Raw genomic sequence first — 20,570 nt, 5'->3', positions numbered from 1 at the left:
ATTTTCTGATGATGATTCCTCTGCCCTTGCCAGCCAAAAGGGCAGAATTAGGCTCTATCAGGTGTCAACCAGACACCAAGATTCAGCTGCCCACCACAGGGGGTGGTACCTTGTGGTGGTAGCCAACAGGTACCACAGCACCCGGGTAACTGGATCCTAAGTAGCCCCATCCCACGAACTCTGCAACACTGATGGGGTAACAACGACACTGCTCAGGGGGATGGAAAAAGATTGTAAGACACCTCTTGGGAAGAGGAGTAAAACTGACCCTTGTCTAGGAGCTACAGGAAATTATATTTATACACAAATTATCAACACACAGCCTTTTCAATACAAAACGAAGATAGAAATCCTGTGCACACTGCTTTCTTCTCAGTGGCTTCTGATATTCTCTTTCCTCAACTTTCCAATACACTGCTGCTCTGCTTACATTCATCCCCGATGTTCTGCAAAGGCATCTTGGCTTTGATGATGCCACCTTTTTCTCTGTAGTATTTCATTGTATCTCAGCCTGTTATCACATCAAATATTAAACACTTCCTTCCTAACTAGTCCCATCCTCTCCATCATCCTCATCTAGTGCCTATGTTCATTCCATCACATCAGATCTCTGTCACCCAGTTTTGTACACTGGGAACTTACCCTCTTCTCCCCTCATTTTAGAAGAATTACCACTAAATATTTTTATTTTATATTATTTATTACTATGCTTACTATTATGACATTGTCCACATGGTTTAGGAATCTCTAAAATTTAGCAAGGCCAAACATTTGGTTGCTGAGTCCACTAAATATCACAAAACACTCTGTACAATTCTTGGTGCAACTGTATCTATCTGTTGTCTCTTATGTAAAATTTCTGGAAATAAAAGTCTCTTGTGTTTATACACCTTGTACAGTAATGTCCTAACCCACAAATAGGGTGCCAAGATACTATGGTAATGTAAAAATCACCTCTGCAATGCAAGGCGACCTGTAATGCAGGGATGCCCACACAAATTCTCTGGATTCTCTATGGATTTGCACACTGCTGGATGCCCATTTCTGTCCCTCAACCCCCCACAGTCAAGGCAGAAACAACAGATACTCTTATCACTCACTTTTACTGTCTCATCCCTAATTTGGGCATAATCCCAATTTAAACCAGTCATCTGACAGCTAAATATCATTTCTCTAGGTTGTGTGACTTCCAGAAATAACTAATGCTGCATCCCCTTCCCCCATCAGGGAAACACACTCAGCAGCAAGTGCCAAACCCCACCCAAGCCCCACTGCCCTACTCTGTAGGACCATGTGGCACAGACATCTGGCCCTTGCAGCAGACACTTCCCACAGCCCTGTGTGGATTAGCCACCAAATCCACAAGCTCCTCTGCAGCTCTGAATTTTCAAGCCTTGTCCCTTTCCAGTGCTTCAATGAGCCACCCCAGGCAGCTCCTAAGGACCAAGCAATCACCTGCACATTGCTTCTGTCCCACTCTTTGGGAGGAAGTCAAAAAATACTCTAACAAGCATGTGAGCTGTGCATACTGTAAATAAACTATATATTCTTACAGAGTGGATGTAGCCCTAATCCATAACACCAAAGAAGGAAGAAGGAAATGCAAAAACTTTCTTAGTCCCCGCAGCTAAATCTGTAATTGATCCTTTTCCAAGCTGAGCAAATTAATTTTTCCCTCAATGGTCTAGAGCACTGTCTCAACCCTTTTAATTCAAATACTTCCTAAAAAGCTGGGAAGAACAAAAGCAAAATCAGAAACAGAGTATTTCCAGAGTTATCCTAATACAAAGCATGGAAAAAATATTTCTTCATTTCTTTCAAATTCTCTATGTTAGATCCTTTTCTACACATTCATGTTGCGCCAGTTGAGCATAATTCACTAATTCCTCACTCTAAAGTAAAGGCAAAAGCCCTCCAGTTGTCTTTGGAAGTAAGTGACTTCCAGCTATTTGATCTCAGAACCACTCCTGTGCCTCACTGCTGTGGAAGCTCCTCCACAGGAGGCGTCTGAAGGACACCCAGTGCCATCTGAACCCGGCATGGTGGTCCCTAGGGTGGTGGGGAACGGAGCTGTGGAGCTGCTGTACTGGAATGTAAAGTAACATCCCACTGACTCACCACAGTCAAACACATGGCTGAGGAGCTCCATCTCTACCCACTGCCATCTTCACCCACACAGCTGTGCAGTGTCTCATCTCCGGGAAACAGCATCTCAGAGCTGGGAGATGCTTCCTGACAAAACTAAAGAGATGCACAATAAAATCTTGACTTACATTATTAAGAAATAGTACATTTTGTATTTTTCCCCTGACATTGTACATTGCAATGTTGTATAAGTAACAGCTTTTAGTAACCTGGACTCCAGATGTACTTAAATTGTTTTGAAATGGTTAAATTAACATTTTCCATGTGATAATCATTCACAGCAGAAAAGGATCCAGACACAATGAGTATTTCCCATGCAAAAATATAACACAGAAAACATAATTTTCAAGTTTAGAAAGAAAGAAACAATATATATATTAAATATAAATATATTTTACAGTCAAAACATTTTGTCATAAAGGTTAAAAAATTCCCCTGCAGTTCATAATTTCAAGCATCCCAAAGTACCTCTGGTTTCCTTTACCCTTGTTCTGCTCCTAAACTGTTCTCCTTTCTCCCATCAAGCATTGTAAGCCTGGCTTTCCTGGGCAACTACTCCTCATAGAAGGTGTCATAATATAGAGATGTAATTCCCAATTTCTCTTGGGGTTCAATTCCAGGCTTCATTAAGGTTTGACAAATAAATTAGAGTGCTTTGCCACTGCACAAAATAATCTTCACTTCCAAGGCAAGCCCCACCAATTCAATTGCTTATCCCAAAATCTATATATGAAACTTTGAGTGCATCAACACAACAGTTAACCCAGTTCCATCTCACACCATGCTCACTCATCTACAGATCTCTGTTCAGTCATCCCAGTCTTTCCCAAGTCTTTCATGCCTTTCCCCAGCAGAGCTTCTCTGCTTGAAAAGGCTGGGCTATAAAATAACTGAAACAGTGAAAAGAAAAGAATAACCTTTGGACCTGATGGGAGATCCCATTACACTTCCCACATGCTGTTTTCTCTGTGTCCTCGACAGTTCAGCAGCTGCTTCTGCTGCACCAACACTCCCAGTACTCAAATTTGGAAGCAAGTCCCTTCCCTTGCTCTTCTGGCCCTTTATCACTGGCTCCAAGGAACATGCCATGCAAACTTCCCTTTGCTTTTCTGTTTTCAGCCTCCCGTAGCTTTGGATTTTGTTCAAGAGGCGTCAGCAAGCAAGGCCCTCTGTAGCTCCCCCTGCTATGCACCTTCTACAAAAATCCTCACATTCTCCTTAGGAACATCCTAACAAATTGCTCCCTTCCAGCTTTGCTTTGATCTGGCCCAGATGTTGCTAACCACATTTTTCCTTTCCCATTGGCTTCCACTCCACTTCCATCTGTCTGAGTCAGGTCCAGCACAAGAAGAGCTCCTGTTTTCCTACAAATGCTTTGGTCCTATTTTAATTAAGGGGCCAGTCACCTTCTAGCAGAGCAATATGGTTATTAAATGCCTTCATCTCAACTAAGGAGTGTATTTCAAAAAATTGTAAGGGAGCCAGAAATAAAAATTCACTGCAGTAATCTCATTCTTTTCAACCACAATTCAAGTTAATTCATCTTAAACCTGCTATCTTCAGCCCAAAAAAGATCTATAGTTAAATCTCACGCTGAATGCTAAGTCCAAGTAGCTGGACTTGGTCCAAAAGAAAGGCCTCCAAGAGCTCAAACCACTCAGGAAAGCTGTCCTGGCACCTGAGACCACAGCCACCACAACTGCAGCATGGCCATGAAGATGAGCTCATTTCTGCTCCCAGCGTTTCTATTCCCAGGGACCAACAGCTCTTCAACCTGCCAGGTGATGAGGATTCTCTCTGTTCCCTACCCCATCATCAGGATTCAGCAGCTTTGGCAGAGAAGTCTGTGTTTGTGGAGCACAGGCAGTAAGGATCATGCCCTGTTATCTCCACCCACTCCTCTAGCAGTGGCACCTCGCTGTCTCTGCAGGGCTGAAGCCTTCAGCAGCCTTTCAGGATAAGGGAAGGATTTCCCTGCTAGAATGCAAAATGATATCTAGTTTCCAGCCAGTTTGTCAGACAGATTCCCAAATAACCAGGCCTTCAAACACCTGAGAGTTTTGCTTAAAAAGGACTTCCAGAGAGGAAGCTCTGACAAATATAGCAGTGCAGCCTAGCTCCCTTCCTGAGAGTCCCCTCCAGGCCAGCTATCACAGAGCATAAGTTACCAAAGAACAGCAGATATTCTCTTTTTAATTTTGGCACTTATGCCAGACCCCACGTTCTACAGCTATCAGAACTTCCATTTACCATCTGATCAGCTGGATGCTACCAGTTCAAAGAGCTAAAGTGCACACATTTGGACTTCAACAATGCACTGACACAGCCTCCAGATGTGTTTCTAAAAGAACAAGCAGGTATGCTGTCACAAGGAGAAAACAACAATAGTAGAAGCAAATATAATTTAGAAGTTGTGCTAAACCACATACCTATCATAACAAAACAAGCACAAATGAAGTATTTGAAACAGCAACCACTGACAGTGCTACTAAAGTGAAAAACTACACAAGGAAACATGAACAAAGCTCAAGACCCCTTTATTGCTAAAAACCAGTATTCAATTGTGTGGAAGACCTCAGCATTACAGTCCTTCTCTGGGAAGGAAGAAGAAAGACAAAAAGCTCCAATTACAATAACAAAAAGTAACAAAACAAAAGATCTAGAATAAGCTTTCAAAAACTATCTAAATAATCTAGGAACTCAAGATTGATCTTCAAAAGTGAGTCAAAAGCTTCAAAAATCTCATTGCAGAGATGATAGTGAGAACTATTCAGGGAGCACCAAGCACTGTGGCAGCCAGTACAGACCACACACTGCTGGGTCCAACACCAGCCTTTCATGTGACTGACCCACACTGAGGGCCAGGTGATGTGGCAGGCAGGGCCACAAGGTGCTGAGCCATGCCTCGACCTGAGCACCTTGGGCTCAGCACCCCCAGCAGTAAACCAGGACATTGCACCATGACAGGGCATGGACAACGAAGCAGTAGGCAAAGCTCTCCTCTGCCTGGCGGTGGTAGCACCTCAGTGGCAATCATGCCTTCCAGCCTTGCTGATGTTCACTTAGCTACTCATTTACCCCAAGTGTTGTCTTCTGCTCTTCCTTATCTTCTTCTATTGGAACCACACAGCTGGAATCACCTTTTCCTCTTCTTATGTTCTGGTGCATGAAGGAAAAAAGTACTTACCAAGACTGCAAACAGTTATGAGTCCAAGCTTTCAAAGCTTTGGTTTAGTGTCAAGATCTTTCTGTCAGCCCATTTTCATACTCAATGCTGGAGGCTGCACCTGCTTGACAAAACCTCTGCCAGCTAAAGGAAGACCTGCCAAAATATTTTCTCAAGAGCAAGGAAAAGACACACAGATCTGATATTGATCAACATGCTTCAGAAGCTCAAAAAAGCCCACTGCTGCATTGTAAACAGCAACAAATTATGACCTGTGCTCCTTTTAAATAGCAGAATGGAAGCATTTATTCCAGCAAGCCAATTTGGTACCAGCTTTTTCCAGGCTGTGTGGCCCCATCTGCTTATTCCAGTTTAGTTTAGCTTTGACTGATCCCAGTTACATAACTGTACCCTTAACCTCATAAATCGTAAGGTCAATATCAGGTTAAACTCTTGCTGTGTAAGACAATATAGGCAAATCCTGAACAGTTCTATTGCCACACCTATTTTTCTGTCTATCTGATGCAATTCCCAGCTCAAAGCTCGGTAGGAGATTTCCTTTTTTTCTTGCATACCTCTTCAATTTTTTTCCTTCTTCCATTTCTCTCACAGATTATTTTTACTTTTATAATGCAAGATGACAAAAATGAAAGTTAGAAAAGCTAAACTGACAGCAATGCTGCTATACCATCATTTTATTACAGGCATTGAACTGAAGTGTTTTAGGCAGCACATCATACAGCCTGTCATGAGCACACTGAACTACCATAAAATGGTAGGAAAAGTAAACAATGTTTTGCCAAATGTTCAATATTTTTACATGTAAACAACTCACAAAACCAGACAAAGCTCAGTGTCAGAACAAGTCTGTCCTAACAAAACACTCTCCTAAAGGTGTAAGCCCTTCTTAGCCCTGGGCTCCCCTTGCTGGAAGATGCAGGCTGGCTTGGTTAAATGACATGACAGGAAACCAACATGGCAAGTAGTTCCTGAAAGTTCCCTTCCAAATCCCTGCTGAAATTCTCCTAGGGCACTGTCTAGCTGTCTCTGCAAAACACTTGAATTTCAGAAGGATTTGGTTGGGGTTTGTTTTGAATTTTACTGACATCTGTAAAGAGCTACCCTGGCTTTCTTTGCATTTATGAGACACCAGGAGTAGAGTAAAAGTAGGATATGCCTCATAGAGTAGAAACACACCAACAACTTTGGAGAATGACTGAATGAAAGAAATTACTCTTCCTACAAACATGCTTCAAATGTTAGCGCTGGAGAGCATTGTAATTTCTGCAACTCAGCAACTTTTGTCCCATCAAAGGTATGTTGTAGCACAAGGGAGAACAGCAGTTTTCATTCTACTACAGAAATTATACTCTGAGTCACAGAATCACAGAAAATATTAGGTCAGAACGGACCTCTGCAGGTCATCTGGCCTAATCTTCTACTAAAATCTGGGTCTCATCTTCAAATTTTGATTGAATCCTTTGGGTCTTGACCTGTCAAGAGCTGAAAATTCCCAAGAACAGAGATTCCACAACCTCTCTGGGGAGCTCATCTCAATAGTTAACCACTCCTGCTGTGAATGCTTTTTTACTTAGATCCACTCAAAATTCCTCTTGCTGCAACTTGCGACTGTCATTGTGCAACTCTGACAATACCCAGCTGCATCTTCTCCTTAGTCCCCATGTAGGTAGTAAAAGTGGATTTTCATTCCCCCTTGATTCTTCTCCAGACTGAAACAAATCTCATCCTTTTCTTGTGCATTAAGCACTCTCATCCCTTAACTGTACTGATGGCCCTCCACTCCATTTGCTGCAGTTTGTCAATATCTTGTACAAAGGAGTCCAGATGGGGCCTCTGAAGGGTGAAGTCACTTCCCTTGACCTGCCTGTTACCTTTCTGCTCATGCAGCTCAGTATGCAGGTATGCTGCTCTCCACATTATACACCTTCCACAGCTCACTAAATGAGTTAGATTAACTTGTTTTCCTCTGGTCCACATGAGCTGGTGTAACTTACCTGCATCTGGGCTAAAAAACAGGCAGAAGGCTCTGTTACACAATTTACTCCAAGAAAGAGAAGTTTTTTCTGTTACATTCACTTTGCGCCTCAGTTCAGGAGAGGTTTATGAAACAGAAAGGTTCCATCTGAGCTTTGGCAGGGAGAAGAAATCATATGTGCTCATACCTCAAGCAGAGAAAAGCACTGAAAAGCATTTTGGACAGTGTGCCAGAGACTTAAAATACGCAAATTTGCCAATGTAAATCTTACTAACTATTCTGCTAAAAAGTTGCTTTAAAACCCTCCATATATGTTGGCTGCCAATTACACTGCATTCCTTTAGTGAATACAGAATTAAAGCACTTTATCTCTGAAATAAGTAAAACTTCTAATTCTGTCTATTTAAATAATTTGGCTGCTTCATTCTCCTGGCTTGCTATGGTTTGGAGGCCACTCCCTGGCAGAGCCCACTCTGTGCAGCATTTCTGAGTCTGATGCCCCTTCTAAAGACCTACAAGACGTGTCCTTGTGGTGTGCTGGAACAAGAGCTGTCACTGGATGCAGACATAAACACATGCTTGAGAAACAGTAGTGAGGCAATGAGCAAGAGGCATGCCATACTTTGTCAGCAGGAATGTTACAAAACAGCCACAAGAAAACTCAACCATATTTTTCTAATTTATGATAGCGTAGATAGGGTCTTATTTTGGAGCATGAAAATGTAATCTATCCCAGTCTCTCTTTCCCCACCACCCTTTTCAAATAGTAGTCTGCACTGTCATCAAATTAAATTAACAGTTAAATCTGATATCCAACCAGGACATTATGAGGATTTAACCTTCCTATATACACATACACTTACAAAAGAAATTGTGGTGATGAGATTGAGAGCAAAATATTATCCAGAATCCTTTTAAGATCGAAGACGGGAGAAAGAGAAAAGAGATTATGATTTAAGAAGGATAAATATGAGATCCAAGTAATCAAAATAACAATATTTGAGAAGTGACAGCAGATGTGTCAATCCACATTCTTCAGCTTCAAATTCTCCAATTTCACATAATTGTTAGCTGTCCCCAGAGCCTCACAGCACTGTACAAAGAAACAATTGCACATCTTCTAAAAACAGAAGATGGTGAGATCTCTTAAACAGCTTGCCCAAAGACCCTATTGTGCCAAAATTTTTATGGGTTTATTCAATAAATTAAAAGAAATACCTCCTGTGGGAAGCAAAAGACATAACAGAACTGAAAACATTTCCTGTAGGAGGAGTATTTTTAAATTTTTACAGAGAGAGGCAAATGAAAACTGAACAGAGCACAGCCAACTGGTTTCTCACCACATTAGTCTCAGTAGGGTGCTACTCAACTGAAATTACCCTTCAGAGAAAAAACGAGAAAGTAAGTGCACAGAAATCATCTTGCCATATTACAACAGTGGCAGAAAACAAAGGGATAAAGAAAATAAAACCTGAAAATAGAAATGGAAAATTTGTATTAGTCTTCCTCTTGCAAAATCAGTTATAGATGCTCAGTGAAGGTACAGTTCCATCAATGAAAATCAAGCCCAGGCTAACTCCAAGGCAATGAAAAACTAATCTTAATTGCACAAAAAAACCTAAAACTAAATTTTTCCTTTGTTAGCAAGGTCTGTAATATACTGTGTACTTTGCTGAAAACCAGTTTGTCCAATTACAAGAAAAGTACTCATTAAAATTTGACTTGGCCAATCCAAACAGTAGGCAACAGCTACAGTAAAGCAGCTTTCTTTTATTTTTCAGTATGAAGTTCAGGTGATTAAAGCAATAAGACACAAGTTTCTTCCTTTTTAATGTCTGGCTAGGAGGATAAGGGAAGATAGGCATAACAAGGAGTATTAGAAATGGATAAAAGACAAGCCCAAGTGCCTGGAACAGGAACTCAGAACTTAACAGGCAAGAAAGACAAAAGCAAGTTCCCAGCAGCCCTGATGGGAGTTTCTGCACTGGACTGACTGCTCATGCGCATCCTCACTTAGTGCAGTGCTAAAAATCTCTTTGTGACTTTACTCAGAGTCCTCATGGGTAAATACTGTAAGGTTTTTTAAAACCCACTTACAGAAGGTTTTTTCTTTTAGAGACTACAGAAGAGGTGAAGTAGGAAGATCCAGAAAAGACAGTTCCGGTTTCATAACTGGGGATGCTGATGCAAGCTGCTCCCATAGCCAGGAACGTGAGGATGATGACCCACGGATGACAGCTTTAGGGTGTGAAACTGATGTTTGGTTTTATGAGCCAGAGACACAGTACCTAACCTACTTAGGTTCAAAAACACAAACATGTGGTACCCAACATCTGGTTCCAGTACAACAATGTGGCGAGCATCAGGCACTGGAAGCTCATCAAATCCTTTAAAAACACTCTTAACTCTCCCAGGGATTTAATAATTCTTCGCTGACAACCAGAGTGGAAAAAACATGTAACTTGAAATAGCCAGTCTGTACACATCTAGGAAAAACTAAAACTCAACCAGAAAGCCTCCACATATATTTCCACTGACATGTATTATTTTTACAGGGTAAGAATAGATAAAAAATAATAGAAATTATTTTGAACAAGCACAGCTTAAAAAAATTGATACAGAAGTTTTAAAGTGAAGTGAAGAAAGTAAATTTCTAGGATTGAATGGTTACTAAAGGCCTCCTGATACTCTGGTTTGATTAGTACTCACCAGCCAAAAAGAAGGCACACCTTCAAGTGTTCTGTTGAAGTCTGAAAGTTCAGTACCTTCCAAAATTGGCCAATGAGTTGCAATATCAAATGAAGTCTGAACCTTGCCATGAACCTCCTTATTGCTCCCCTTTCCAGTTTCCACAAGTTGAATGGAATATTTGGCCTCTTCTTCTATAATCCAGACACCTGGTTCAGTTATCAACTAGTGGAACCCAGGATGTACAAAAGTTATGTTTTAAAATGTTAGCTTAATTCCAGTGATGCTTATGCTCTCAAATACTGTGCCACATATCCAGAGAATCAAATATGAGCAGCATTACATCATGTTTAAGGAGACCAAGACAGGATTGCCATTATAATTTTGATTTTTAGTACCTTTTTTACATTAAGATTCCAACTCTACAACTCTGACACTGATATGCTGAAGTTACTACTATGTCATCATGACTGTTCAGCTCTACTTGTTCAGAACTCCCTGATTATTTCAATTATGATATTTACATCTGGAAGGAAAAAACAAAAACAAAACAAAACAAAACAAAACAAAACAAAAAAAAAAAAAAAAAAAACCACCACACCTTAATACCTCTACAGCCTTAATACTTATACAGCCAGAACACTCCAGAAGATACTTCTGAAATGTTCTTCACCTACAAGCTGTCACAGCTGCAGTTCTTGTCATGCAATAGAGTCTTATAGAACTAAATGTGCTTCAACTCCACCATGAAGTCAAGACAGCAGTCTGGGCGGTTAACATTTTAGAGGTTACTCAAAATTACTTTTCAGTCTCATTTCTATTATTTTCACAAGTTCCTTTCCCATTACTTAAGCAATGCACACTTGAAAAATTCTGTCTGTCCAAGCCATCAACCTCCGTATTTTCATCCAATGTCTTCAGACGTAATTTATTTGAGAATGGGAAGAGTCCATATGCCAAAATCGGAAATATTGAATATATTTAGTTACTTTTAATTGCATTCCTGTCATGAGAGAACACATTCCTGCTCACCAAATTTTGTAATTATAGAACTACAGCACTGAATGGAACGGACTCAGGCTGAGACTAATCTGTGTGTCCAGTGGTTTGGAATGTCTTAGGGAAGAAAATAAAGCAGAACAGTTCCCTGGTAAATACCAGCACATAACAGTTTTTACTTTAAAAAAAAAATCTTCCAAAGTACAGTTCTCACACATCTCATTTAAAAGCCCCCTCAAGAGAAAAAATGCAAGTTATCCATTTAAACATGCTAGACCCCCATTTTGCTTCCAGGACAGTTAATCAGAGCGCAGCAAGGGAATATGTCCCAACATGTCTTGTATCCATATAGCAAAATCTCTGTGTCAGGTATCAAGATGCTTAAGGGTAACAGACACTGTGCTCACCCCTGATGTCCACCTGAACCTCCACTGACACAGCTTGAGGCCGTTTCCTCTTGTCCTGTCACTGGCTGCCTGAGAGAAGAGGATCCCCACTTGCTACAAGGAAAGAGAGAATCTACACTGCCTTCCCAGTCAATTTAAACTCTTAAAGCTTCAAGCCAGTGAATTTACCAAAGCTGACCTCCCAAGGCACCTCTCAACTGCAACCTGTGCTGTGAACATTCACTACTACTGATGGCCATGCTATAAAATAATTCAGTTAAACTAATGCTCTTCTGGTTGTGCAGATTAGCTTCCCAACATCCTTGCAGCTCACCACAGCTTGGCCAGCCAACAGCACAGGAGACACCTGCACAACTCCTGGCTTCTCCCCCAAAACCTGGTGAGGAACCAGGGCAACCTTCCCTCCCATGCCATGGAAAACTACTCCGGTAGTGCTCAACAGAAAGCTGGGCAAGCAAGTGGATTCCAGCGTAAGTCAGGAGGAGGAGGAGGTGAGGAAGGACTGAGCTGTCCACCCACAGCAACCCAATTTCATTGAGAAGCAAATTGCAAATTAAGGATGCTGCTCCCTGGGACCAGGGGCCAGGAATGCGGGTGGGAAGTCTGCAGATGTTATACTACCATTACTTTAAAATCAAATCTCCCCTCCAAAAAAGCATATTAGTTGGAGATCATAATGTTTAATTAGTTAGTAACACATGGACTGTGACAGCAAAATAATCAGGCCATTTAAGTTTAAGTGTGTAGATTTGGTTTCTCATAACAAATAGATTACTCGGATACATTCCCACGATTTACCATATTTTTTATCCACTTGCTGTGGCTTTCCATGACCATCTTTAGGACAGAAAAATAAGCAGAAGAATTAACACAATCTTCACATAGATCTATTAATCTTGAGCTATTCTGGACCCAGCAAATGTGTTTCAGTCAGATAGTCAGTGTAAACACTTATGTCCTTAACCTGTACAGGTCTACTCACATATGTTAGCATAAATGTGTGACAAATTTTAGCAGGATCAAGACACCAAGGTATCTCTAGATATTTCTACCATTTTGTCCATGATATTTAGCTTACTTAGAGACTCATGTGAAACCCTTAATGAACGCATAATAGACTTAATATTGCAAGTGAAAGTGAATTTTCTTTAAGGAAAATGGCATAAAAGGACAGCTGAGATCAGATGGAAATTGAGGATGAATGCTTTTTTTCCTTATTAAGATGCTCCTTCGCTTTGCCCTGCTGAAACAACTGGAAATGTTGTTGCTGATTTCCCCAGACCCGGGAACAGGTTTTTATATTTAAGCAGCTTATATACATAAGCAGAAAATAGAAAGGTGAAAGAATGCCTGTCAGAGACGTAAAGCTCTGCCAAAAATAATTTTTATAGTTGTAAAAATGTTCTTGTGAAGAAAACAACATGTCAATAAAGAACTGCCAGGTCACTGGGCAGTGAGAAACACAGCTGTCAGATGATGCTTCACATTCCAAAATCTGCAGACCTAAGAATACAGGGCAAACACATTTAGGTGTGACCTGCTCCTGAAACTGGAAATCCCCTGAGCATTCAGGCATTCCATTAAAAAATATTTATAAATGGTGGCATGAACTTAGCAGCAATCTTTCTCTCCCTAGGCCAGCAGACAGGCTTGTCATATAAAATGCAAAGTCAAGGAATTACAATGAAAAAAAGGTAAAATAAGCAATCCATTTAATTCTCTTGGCCTCATAACAAAGCTAGTTAGCCACTGTGGCCTCATATACAGAAATCCCAGATCAGTGGGGCGTGCCTGCTTTAAAACCTGACTAGAGCTGGGCCAGGTGCCCCTGCCCCTGCAGCCCCAAGGCATCAGCTGTCCCAGCGCAGGATCCATCCAGCACAGGCTGCAAACCCCACCTTCAGCAAGTCCCTGTGGATGCCACCACATGACCCAGCCAGGGACAGGTGCAAGAGGTCCTGCCCAGAAGTTACAATTTCGAAAGGGTTCTGAAGAGGAAAATTCCATGGCATTTTTACTTCTCTTTACTCCTTTAAAGATTAAGGTAGAGGGGGGAAAAATAATTCCCACATATATCTCCTAGTGCATAACCCTGTTGCTTTCACAGTGGCTCTAGAGCAGTATTTCCTAAAAATAAGGTGTTGGAGTGAAAGTAAAGAGAACTGATTTTGCAATGAACATTTATTTTATTCCCAACTAACAGGATGGGAAATTTCAAGTACTACAACCAAAACTTTCAATATTAATTTTCATTAGGCAGTCATCTGTTCAGTTGTCTTTTACAGCTGACTAAAATCATTATTGTGATGTATTTTATTTCCTAAGTTGAAAAGAAATGGAACTACAGATTTCCTAATGAGAATACAATAATTTGAATAATTGGACCTTTTAAAGTTATAATATTATAAACAGTTACTTCCTTTTCACCCAATAAAATGTGGGGTTTTTTACATCCTCAAGCACACTTGCTTTGCAACTGCCAGGATGAAGCTGCACAGACAAAAAAATCCTTCACTTCCAAAGAAAAGAACTTTTTCAACACTAAATAAGAAGAAAACAACTAAATCTTTTATTAAAAATGCTATTTTATCATGAGACCAGACTGAATAACCATTAGGACGCATCCCTAAAATAAGAGGGGAATAAGATCAAAATTATGCATGTGCAGTTTCTTCTAAAATATAGGTTAATATAATTTGTACATGTCTTTGCTGAACACCTAAGTTCATGTTTGTATATCATCTTGAAAATACCAATCCTGAAACTAGCAAGTATCAGGTTAAATGATGAGTAACAAAATGGTACCAATTCCCAATGACAACGCTGACCCACTGCGGGAGGCCAGCACACCCTGCCCTGGCATCACAGCTTCATCACCATGACTGCTGGGACAATGATATCCCTCTCAAAAAAGAAGGTTGACTATTTAAAAATGCTAGACACACACCAAATTAAGAAAGAACCCAGTACTCTGCAATATGCAGTCTGAAAATGTGCTGTGCTTTGTGTTTTGATGACACACAGATCTGAAAAAAATGCCCCAAGTGTCCACCACCTTTGCATAGATTCAGCAAAAAAAAGGAAGACCTGCTTAGATTTACATATCAGAAACCATGCTATGAGTCTTGGACTCAGTCAGGAAACTCTGCACAGGAAACCTTATGTATCGTACTTTTTGATAGACCTCATAAAATCATAAGTGGAGAAGCAGCAAACTTATCCTTAATTAGTGTGATCACCTATTACCTCCCTGTCCACTGATGCCACAAATCCCACAAAGTTCTTTGACATCATGAATTTTTTACTATCTTAAAATTTAAGCATCAAGATGAAATATTGCTAAGAGCAACTTCTGATTACAAGACTTAATAATAATCCAATTTTTAAAACTGCTAAAATTCTTCACCACCTCTTTCAACATTAACCAGCATCATGTGTAAAGTTACCACCTGCATGTTGACACTCCATCCCAACTGGGAGACATTAACAACTTTTATACTCCAAGCAAAAACTTCTATACTCCAAAAATATGGGAGCTCAGGGTAGGATGCATCCTTTCCCCATGAAAACTACGTTTTGTAATCTTGTGCTATCATGGTGCCTGGCTTGGCTTTGGATCTGGTATCACTGTGTAAGGTAACTATTTCACAAGGCCTTTCACACCCCACTGCAACAGTGGGGCTGTTTTATTGATGTATCTAATTATTAATGACTATTTATAAGTTAATCTCAAATGGAAATGGAAATGCTGCTTTCTGATCCCAATTCTCCAGAAAGCACTACCGAACAGTTAAATGGGAAACCTCATCACCATGAACAGGATGGAGAATTTCTTAAAACAAAAAAAAATAATTATTATTCTTCTGCTACAAAGGGCTCAGCATAACCAACTCGATGAGCAATTGCTACCAGGAAACAATGCCACATTTTCTGAAAACATTCATCCACATGGTACGGTATCTGCAGCCCAACATCGACGACATCCAAGCTAAATGAATAAATATTTGCATTGCAAAATTGGATTTGTCTTGGAATACAATTGCTCCTCATGCGGTTCTGACACATGTGCGTTGTCAAATAAATCACCGCTCACTGGGTGTGCCCATTAAAAGTAATTTGTCTATCTTGTTAGAAGCCATCATATACTTCAGTTTAAGAGGTGTGAAACTGGGAGGGGAAGGTTTTACAGGCCTGGGATAACTACACACGGAACCCGTCGAGGCAACCTGAGATATCCGCCCCTCCAGCCCGGAGACGCCGCTCCCGGCACCGGCACCGGCACGGCCCCGACGGCCCCGGAGCGGGGCGGACAGGCGGGGTCCCGCCGGGCCGGGCACTCGGCACCGGGCACCGGGCACAGGGCACCGGGCACAGAGTACCGGGCACACGGGGTCCCGCCGGGCCGGGCACTCGGCCCCGGGTACACGGCGCCGGGCACACGGCACCGGGCGGGGCGGCCCCGCGGGACGGGCGGGCGGACGGACGGACGGCAGCACACCACGGGGACGGGGGCGGGGGCGGCACGGCGGTGCCCGTCCCCGGGGGCGGGCGTGCCTACCTCGGATTTCCACACGACGTAGGCGGCTGGGCGAGGCTCGGGCGGCGAGGGCTGCCCCTTCCTCTGCTGCAGCCAGCGCCGCGGCGAGGAGAAGATGCTGCTGGCGGGGCCGCTCAGCGCCAGGGCCGAGGGGGTGCGCGCCAGGAGGGGCAGCTCGCAGCCGGGGCTCCGCTTCCCGCGGAGGGTCTCGTCGTCAAAGAGAGCGCTGCCCGGCGGCGACCGCTCCAGCGGGGTGCAGGGCGTGGAGAAGGAGGCGCCGTGGGGCGGCGGGGCGCCCCGGAGCCCGCGGCGCTCCCCCGGGGGGCTGCCGGCCGCCCGCGCCCGCCCCGAGCCCTCGCCGTCCTCCCGGCCGCCGCCGATGATGGCGGGGTCGAGGCTGCGCGTCTGGCGGAGCCTCCGCTTGGAGAGGCTCTTGGCGGCGGCGGGGGCGGCCGAGGAGGAGCAGGAGAAGACGCTGCTCAGCAGGCTCTGCGCCGACATCGCGCCGGGCGCTGCCCCGGGCACGGCGGGGCGGCCGGGGGTCCCGTCCGGGCTCTGCCTGCCTCTGCCCCCGGCCCCCGCCACGGCGGCGCGGAGCGGAGCGGCTCCCGGGGCGTCCCCCGGCCCGGCTCAGCCCCCGGCCCGGCTCAGCCCCCGGCAGCGCGGCCCGACGGCGGCACCGCGGGGCTCATGGCGGCGGCCGGGCTGGGGCTGCTCCGGGGCTGCCGCCGGCGCGGTCACTTTGCTGGGAGGGAGAGGGAGGGAAAGAAAAAAAAAAAAAAAGTTACGAGAGAAAAGGGGAGGGAAAACGGCAGCAGCGGTGCTTTTATCTGGGCTCGCCGCGGGCTGCCAGAGTCACTCCCCCTCGGCCGCGATGCGCGGGGGAGTCGCGGGCCGCCCCACACAAACACACACCACACACACACACACACACCCCACACCCCCCCCCCCCCCACACACACACACAGAGCCCGGCGGGTCCCGCGTGGCGGGGCCCGAACGCCTCCCCACAGGGGCGGGAGAGGCCACTCCCGGTGTCCCCGCGGGACGCCAGGTCGGGGCGCGGGGAGGGAGCCCCGCCGGCTGTGTGGGCACGGGCTGTGGGTCCCGGGCTGTGGGTCCCGGGCTGTGTGGGCACGGGCTGTGGGTCCCGGGCTGTGGGTCCCGGGCGCTGTGGCGGTGCAGGCGCGTTCCGGGCAGGGATCGGGTAGCGGCGGACAGCGCTTTCCGGAACGAGCCTTCCCGAGGTGCCCCCCAGCCTGGCTCTGACCCTTCTGAGCCCTGCGCCCACCCCGGGCCCGGCCGCTGCTTGTGGAACCCCCGCCCGCCCCGCCGTGTCGGGCAGAGCTGATGTCTGCAGGAAAAACCTCCAGCGATAAACAGGTGTACATTGGGACAGCACTCGGGACAGGGTCTTCAACGCAGCTCGGCTTGTAACTGTTCTGGCCCACGTCTCTCTTGGCTCTGAGGGCGCACGGACGTGAGCCCCACGGGCAGCAGGGTCACCGAGACCTGTAACTCTTCTCGTGGCCACAGAAAAAGAATATTGGGACCAGGGGAGCTAAGCCTCCTCAGGACGAGTAACTGAACATGTTCATCTTCCACTGAAACTTCCTCTGTTCCCACTCCAAGCGTAGGCAAGGAAACACTTACCAGAGGGACAGAACAAACTTGGGAAAAGCAAAATTGTAAAGAAATGCAGAAACAGAATGCAGAGAGAGGGGCAAGACCACGTAGCCCCATGAGGGCAGCCAGCCCCTTCCTCACCCGGAGTGAAGGGAGCAGCCTCTCAGCTGCAGAACCTGACTCCTGCCTCTTCTACTGGGAATATTGAGAGTTCTCCTCCCCTCACTGGGAACGTTCAGCAGCTGTACTTGTCAGGTTCTTTCTGGATCCCCAGCACTGTACTTTACTTACTGTTTAAACTTTACTGAGTAACCTTTAGCTTCATGAGTGGGTTCTGTTCTGTGGCTATTGTGTCAGTGAACACTACAGCTGGTACATTTTTCGAGTTGGAAAGCAAAACACACAACAGTAAATCCTGTTTTTCTTCCCGACCTGTACTTTTATTTATGGAGTAAGTGGAAGATGCCCAAGGACAACTCCTGTGCAAGTAGTGAACCTCCCCAGTCTCAGATGAACTCACAGTTAGACTGCTGATTCCATGGGGCCTAAATATCCTTGTTTTGACTTGAAACCCCACCAGCTTCACAAACCCTCCAGTCTCCCCAAAACTGTTGCTGGCAGCTCTTAGAAAATTTCCCTAGAAAAAAACAGGTTATTTGGAGAAGAAAAAAAAAAAAAAAAAAAAAAAAAGGCACTTTAGCATGACACAAAGGTTATTTTCTCTTGATGCACATTTTCTCCTCAAACTCTAGTGCAGGGTTGTGTTGTGCTCTCTGTCCTGGAGCCAATGCAGGTAAATGCTCTATGGCAGCACTTTCTCGTTTCATCAATAAACAATTCTCTCCTCTGTGGCTTTGTTTAATGTTCATAAAGAGCAACAGCACACAAGTACATCCACTTTCAAAGGGAGATGTTCTGGTTTTAGGTAATGTTTCCAAATGAGTTTGGGTTTGTTTATGTTTGGTGGGGTTTTTTTGTTTGTTTGTTTTTTGTTTTTTGTTTGGTTTTTTTTTTTTTTTTTTTGGTCTGCAAAGTAGCTTTCCCCTCTAATTTTAATAAACAGTCCTATTGCCTAATTCCAAGTTCCTCCACAGCTAAGGTTGCAGCTGTTTCTGTTTAAAGCTTCATTTCATTTTGCCTCCTCATTAATGCCTTCAATAAGGTCTCATGCTTGAGACTAAAAAGGTCTGAAGCATAGAACAAACTGCATTTGTTTCTGCAATTCTGTGCCCATTCTAGAAATTTGGTTGAGAGACACATCTGCAATACAACTATACATACATGTGGCTCCAAGTATTTGCTTTTTTTTGTCCTCTACAATCATGGGAACATAAAGGGACAGGAAGACATGAGGAAAAAGGCGGAGAGGGAAATTCAGAGCTGTAAGGAACTCATCACATGAGGAGTAGAGAGGACAATCACATTTGCCTCCAGAATTCACCAGAAGCAGTTCCCGCCACTCCCTGTGAAGTGCACTGCCCACTTTGAAGGGCTGATACTCTTGGGCAGTGCCGGCTGCCAGCAGGCAAACCTCCAACTTTCCGATTCACATCCTTACACACGGCACACACAGCCTGTGAAAGGAGACTGAAACCATCAGATAAGTGCATAGTTAGGAGCATAGTTAGGAGCTTATGAGTAGCAACTCTAAATGAAGTGGAGGCAAAGCACTCTTATTTCCACCTGCCTCAGCCCAGGTATGACTTAATGCCCAGCTGGTTTTCTTCATTAAAGCCCCCATGAAAAATTATAGTTTTCATGAGACAGAGATCTGGAGAATCACAGCTGCAATTCAAAGAGCAAATGCAGCATATGTATAGAGATGCTCCATATAGACAATTTTGCTACTGGTCTTAGCTGCTGTCTGCATCTTTCAGGGGAAACAGCAATAAAAGCACTTACTGATTATTTTTGAAGTTTCTGTTCACTATCACTATGAATTGCCTTACTGTGAGACCTGGCAGCACTACCCTGAAATAGGGTTGAGCTCTAGTGAGCATGGTACAAGCACAGGACAAAAACACAGTCCTAATTGCCAAATTTTACTGATAACTTTCAGCCACCATATACTGGCTGGGCAGCAATATCTGCAGAGATTAGTGTGATAATACTAGTTGATCTGATGTTGCTAGTCCTTCTTTTCTGAGGCAAAGCACTGGAACAGGCTGCCCAAGGAAGTGGTAGAGTCACAGTCCCTGGAGGTATTTTAAAAACCTGTAGAGGTGGCGCTAAATGATTTCAAGATTCTACTTAGGCCTTCATTGCCTTGACCTTCACCAAAAAAGTCTTCCAGCCCTTTGTGCTTCAAGGTAAAAAAACCTGTAAATAGGGAAAAAGGACCAAGTTGGATCTTTTCTTGAGGAGTCACAACACTCAAGTTCTGCAAGTCTCAGGAACCAGCAGGGATGAATTTGGGGATGCTGATGTCACTGGAAGGTGACTTTTTATGTTTGAAAGGCCATCAAAATTTGGAGAAGTACCTAATGGCTTGGAAAAGGCTAAATATTGCACCTGTCTTCAAAAAGAGCAAGAACTACCCAAACTGGTATAAGCTGGTGGCTTTGCTTCAGGAAAATCACAAAAGCAAGTTCTCTTGGAAGCCATTTCTGGGCACATAGAAGAGAAAAATGTGACTGGAAGGACCCAGCATGGATTTACCAAGGGTAATCGTCAGTATTGGAACAGGTTGTGGAACCCCTCTCACTGGTGGTTTTCAAGATCTATCTGAAGAAGGCACTAAGCAATCTTGTCTTAGTTTCGTTTTGCCCTTCTGTGACCAGGAGGTTTGACTATAGACCTCTCGAGGTTCTCTCCAACTTGAATCAATTTCTGGTTCTAAACAAGTACTAATTTTGCATCAAAGTCAAGAAAGCCTTAACTTTCAAAAAATTTTCAGAGACTTTGTGTAAATGCCTATTACCTGACTTAATAACAAGCATGTTATGTTACATGGGTAAGTTTTAGAGAAATTATGGTGTTACTGTTATTTTAACAATCTCAGGTTTT

The 20,570-nt window shown here is 43.9% G+C and overlaps 1 protein-coding gene across 1 annotated transcript in view; it reads right to left on the bottom strand.

Moving 5' to 3' along the window:
- Positions 1-17,090, bottom strand: part of ARHGAP6 (Rho GTPase activating protein 6) — a 310,610-nt gene extending 293,520 nt beyond the window's left edge. Inside the window, exon 1 of the mRNA XM_083885135.1 lies at positions 15,960-17,090. Within this exon, the coding sequence (XP_083741261.1) occupies positions 15,960-16,439 (480 nt within the window). The 5' untranslated portion in view covers positions 16,440-17,090. The remainder of the gene's footprint in view (positions 1-15,959) is intronic.
- Positions 17,091-20,570: the final 3,480 nt, after the last annotated feature.

Source organism: Zosterops lateralis, assembly GCF_965231275.1.
Source record: "Zosterops lateralis genome assembly, chromosome: 2".
NCBI classification, from domain to species: domain Eukaryota; kingdom Metazoa; phylum Chordata; class Aves; order Passeriformes; family Zosteropidae; genus Zosterops; species Zosterops lateralis.
The sequence above is the reverse complement of the archived record's forward strand: the minus strand, read 5'-3'. Positions and strand labels throughout refer to the sequence as shown.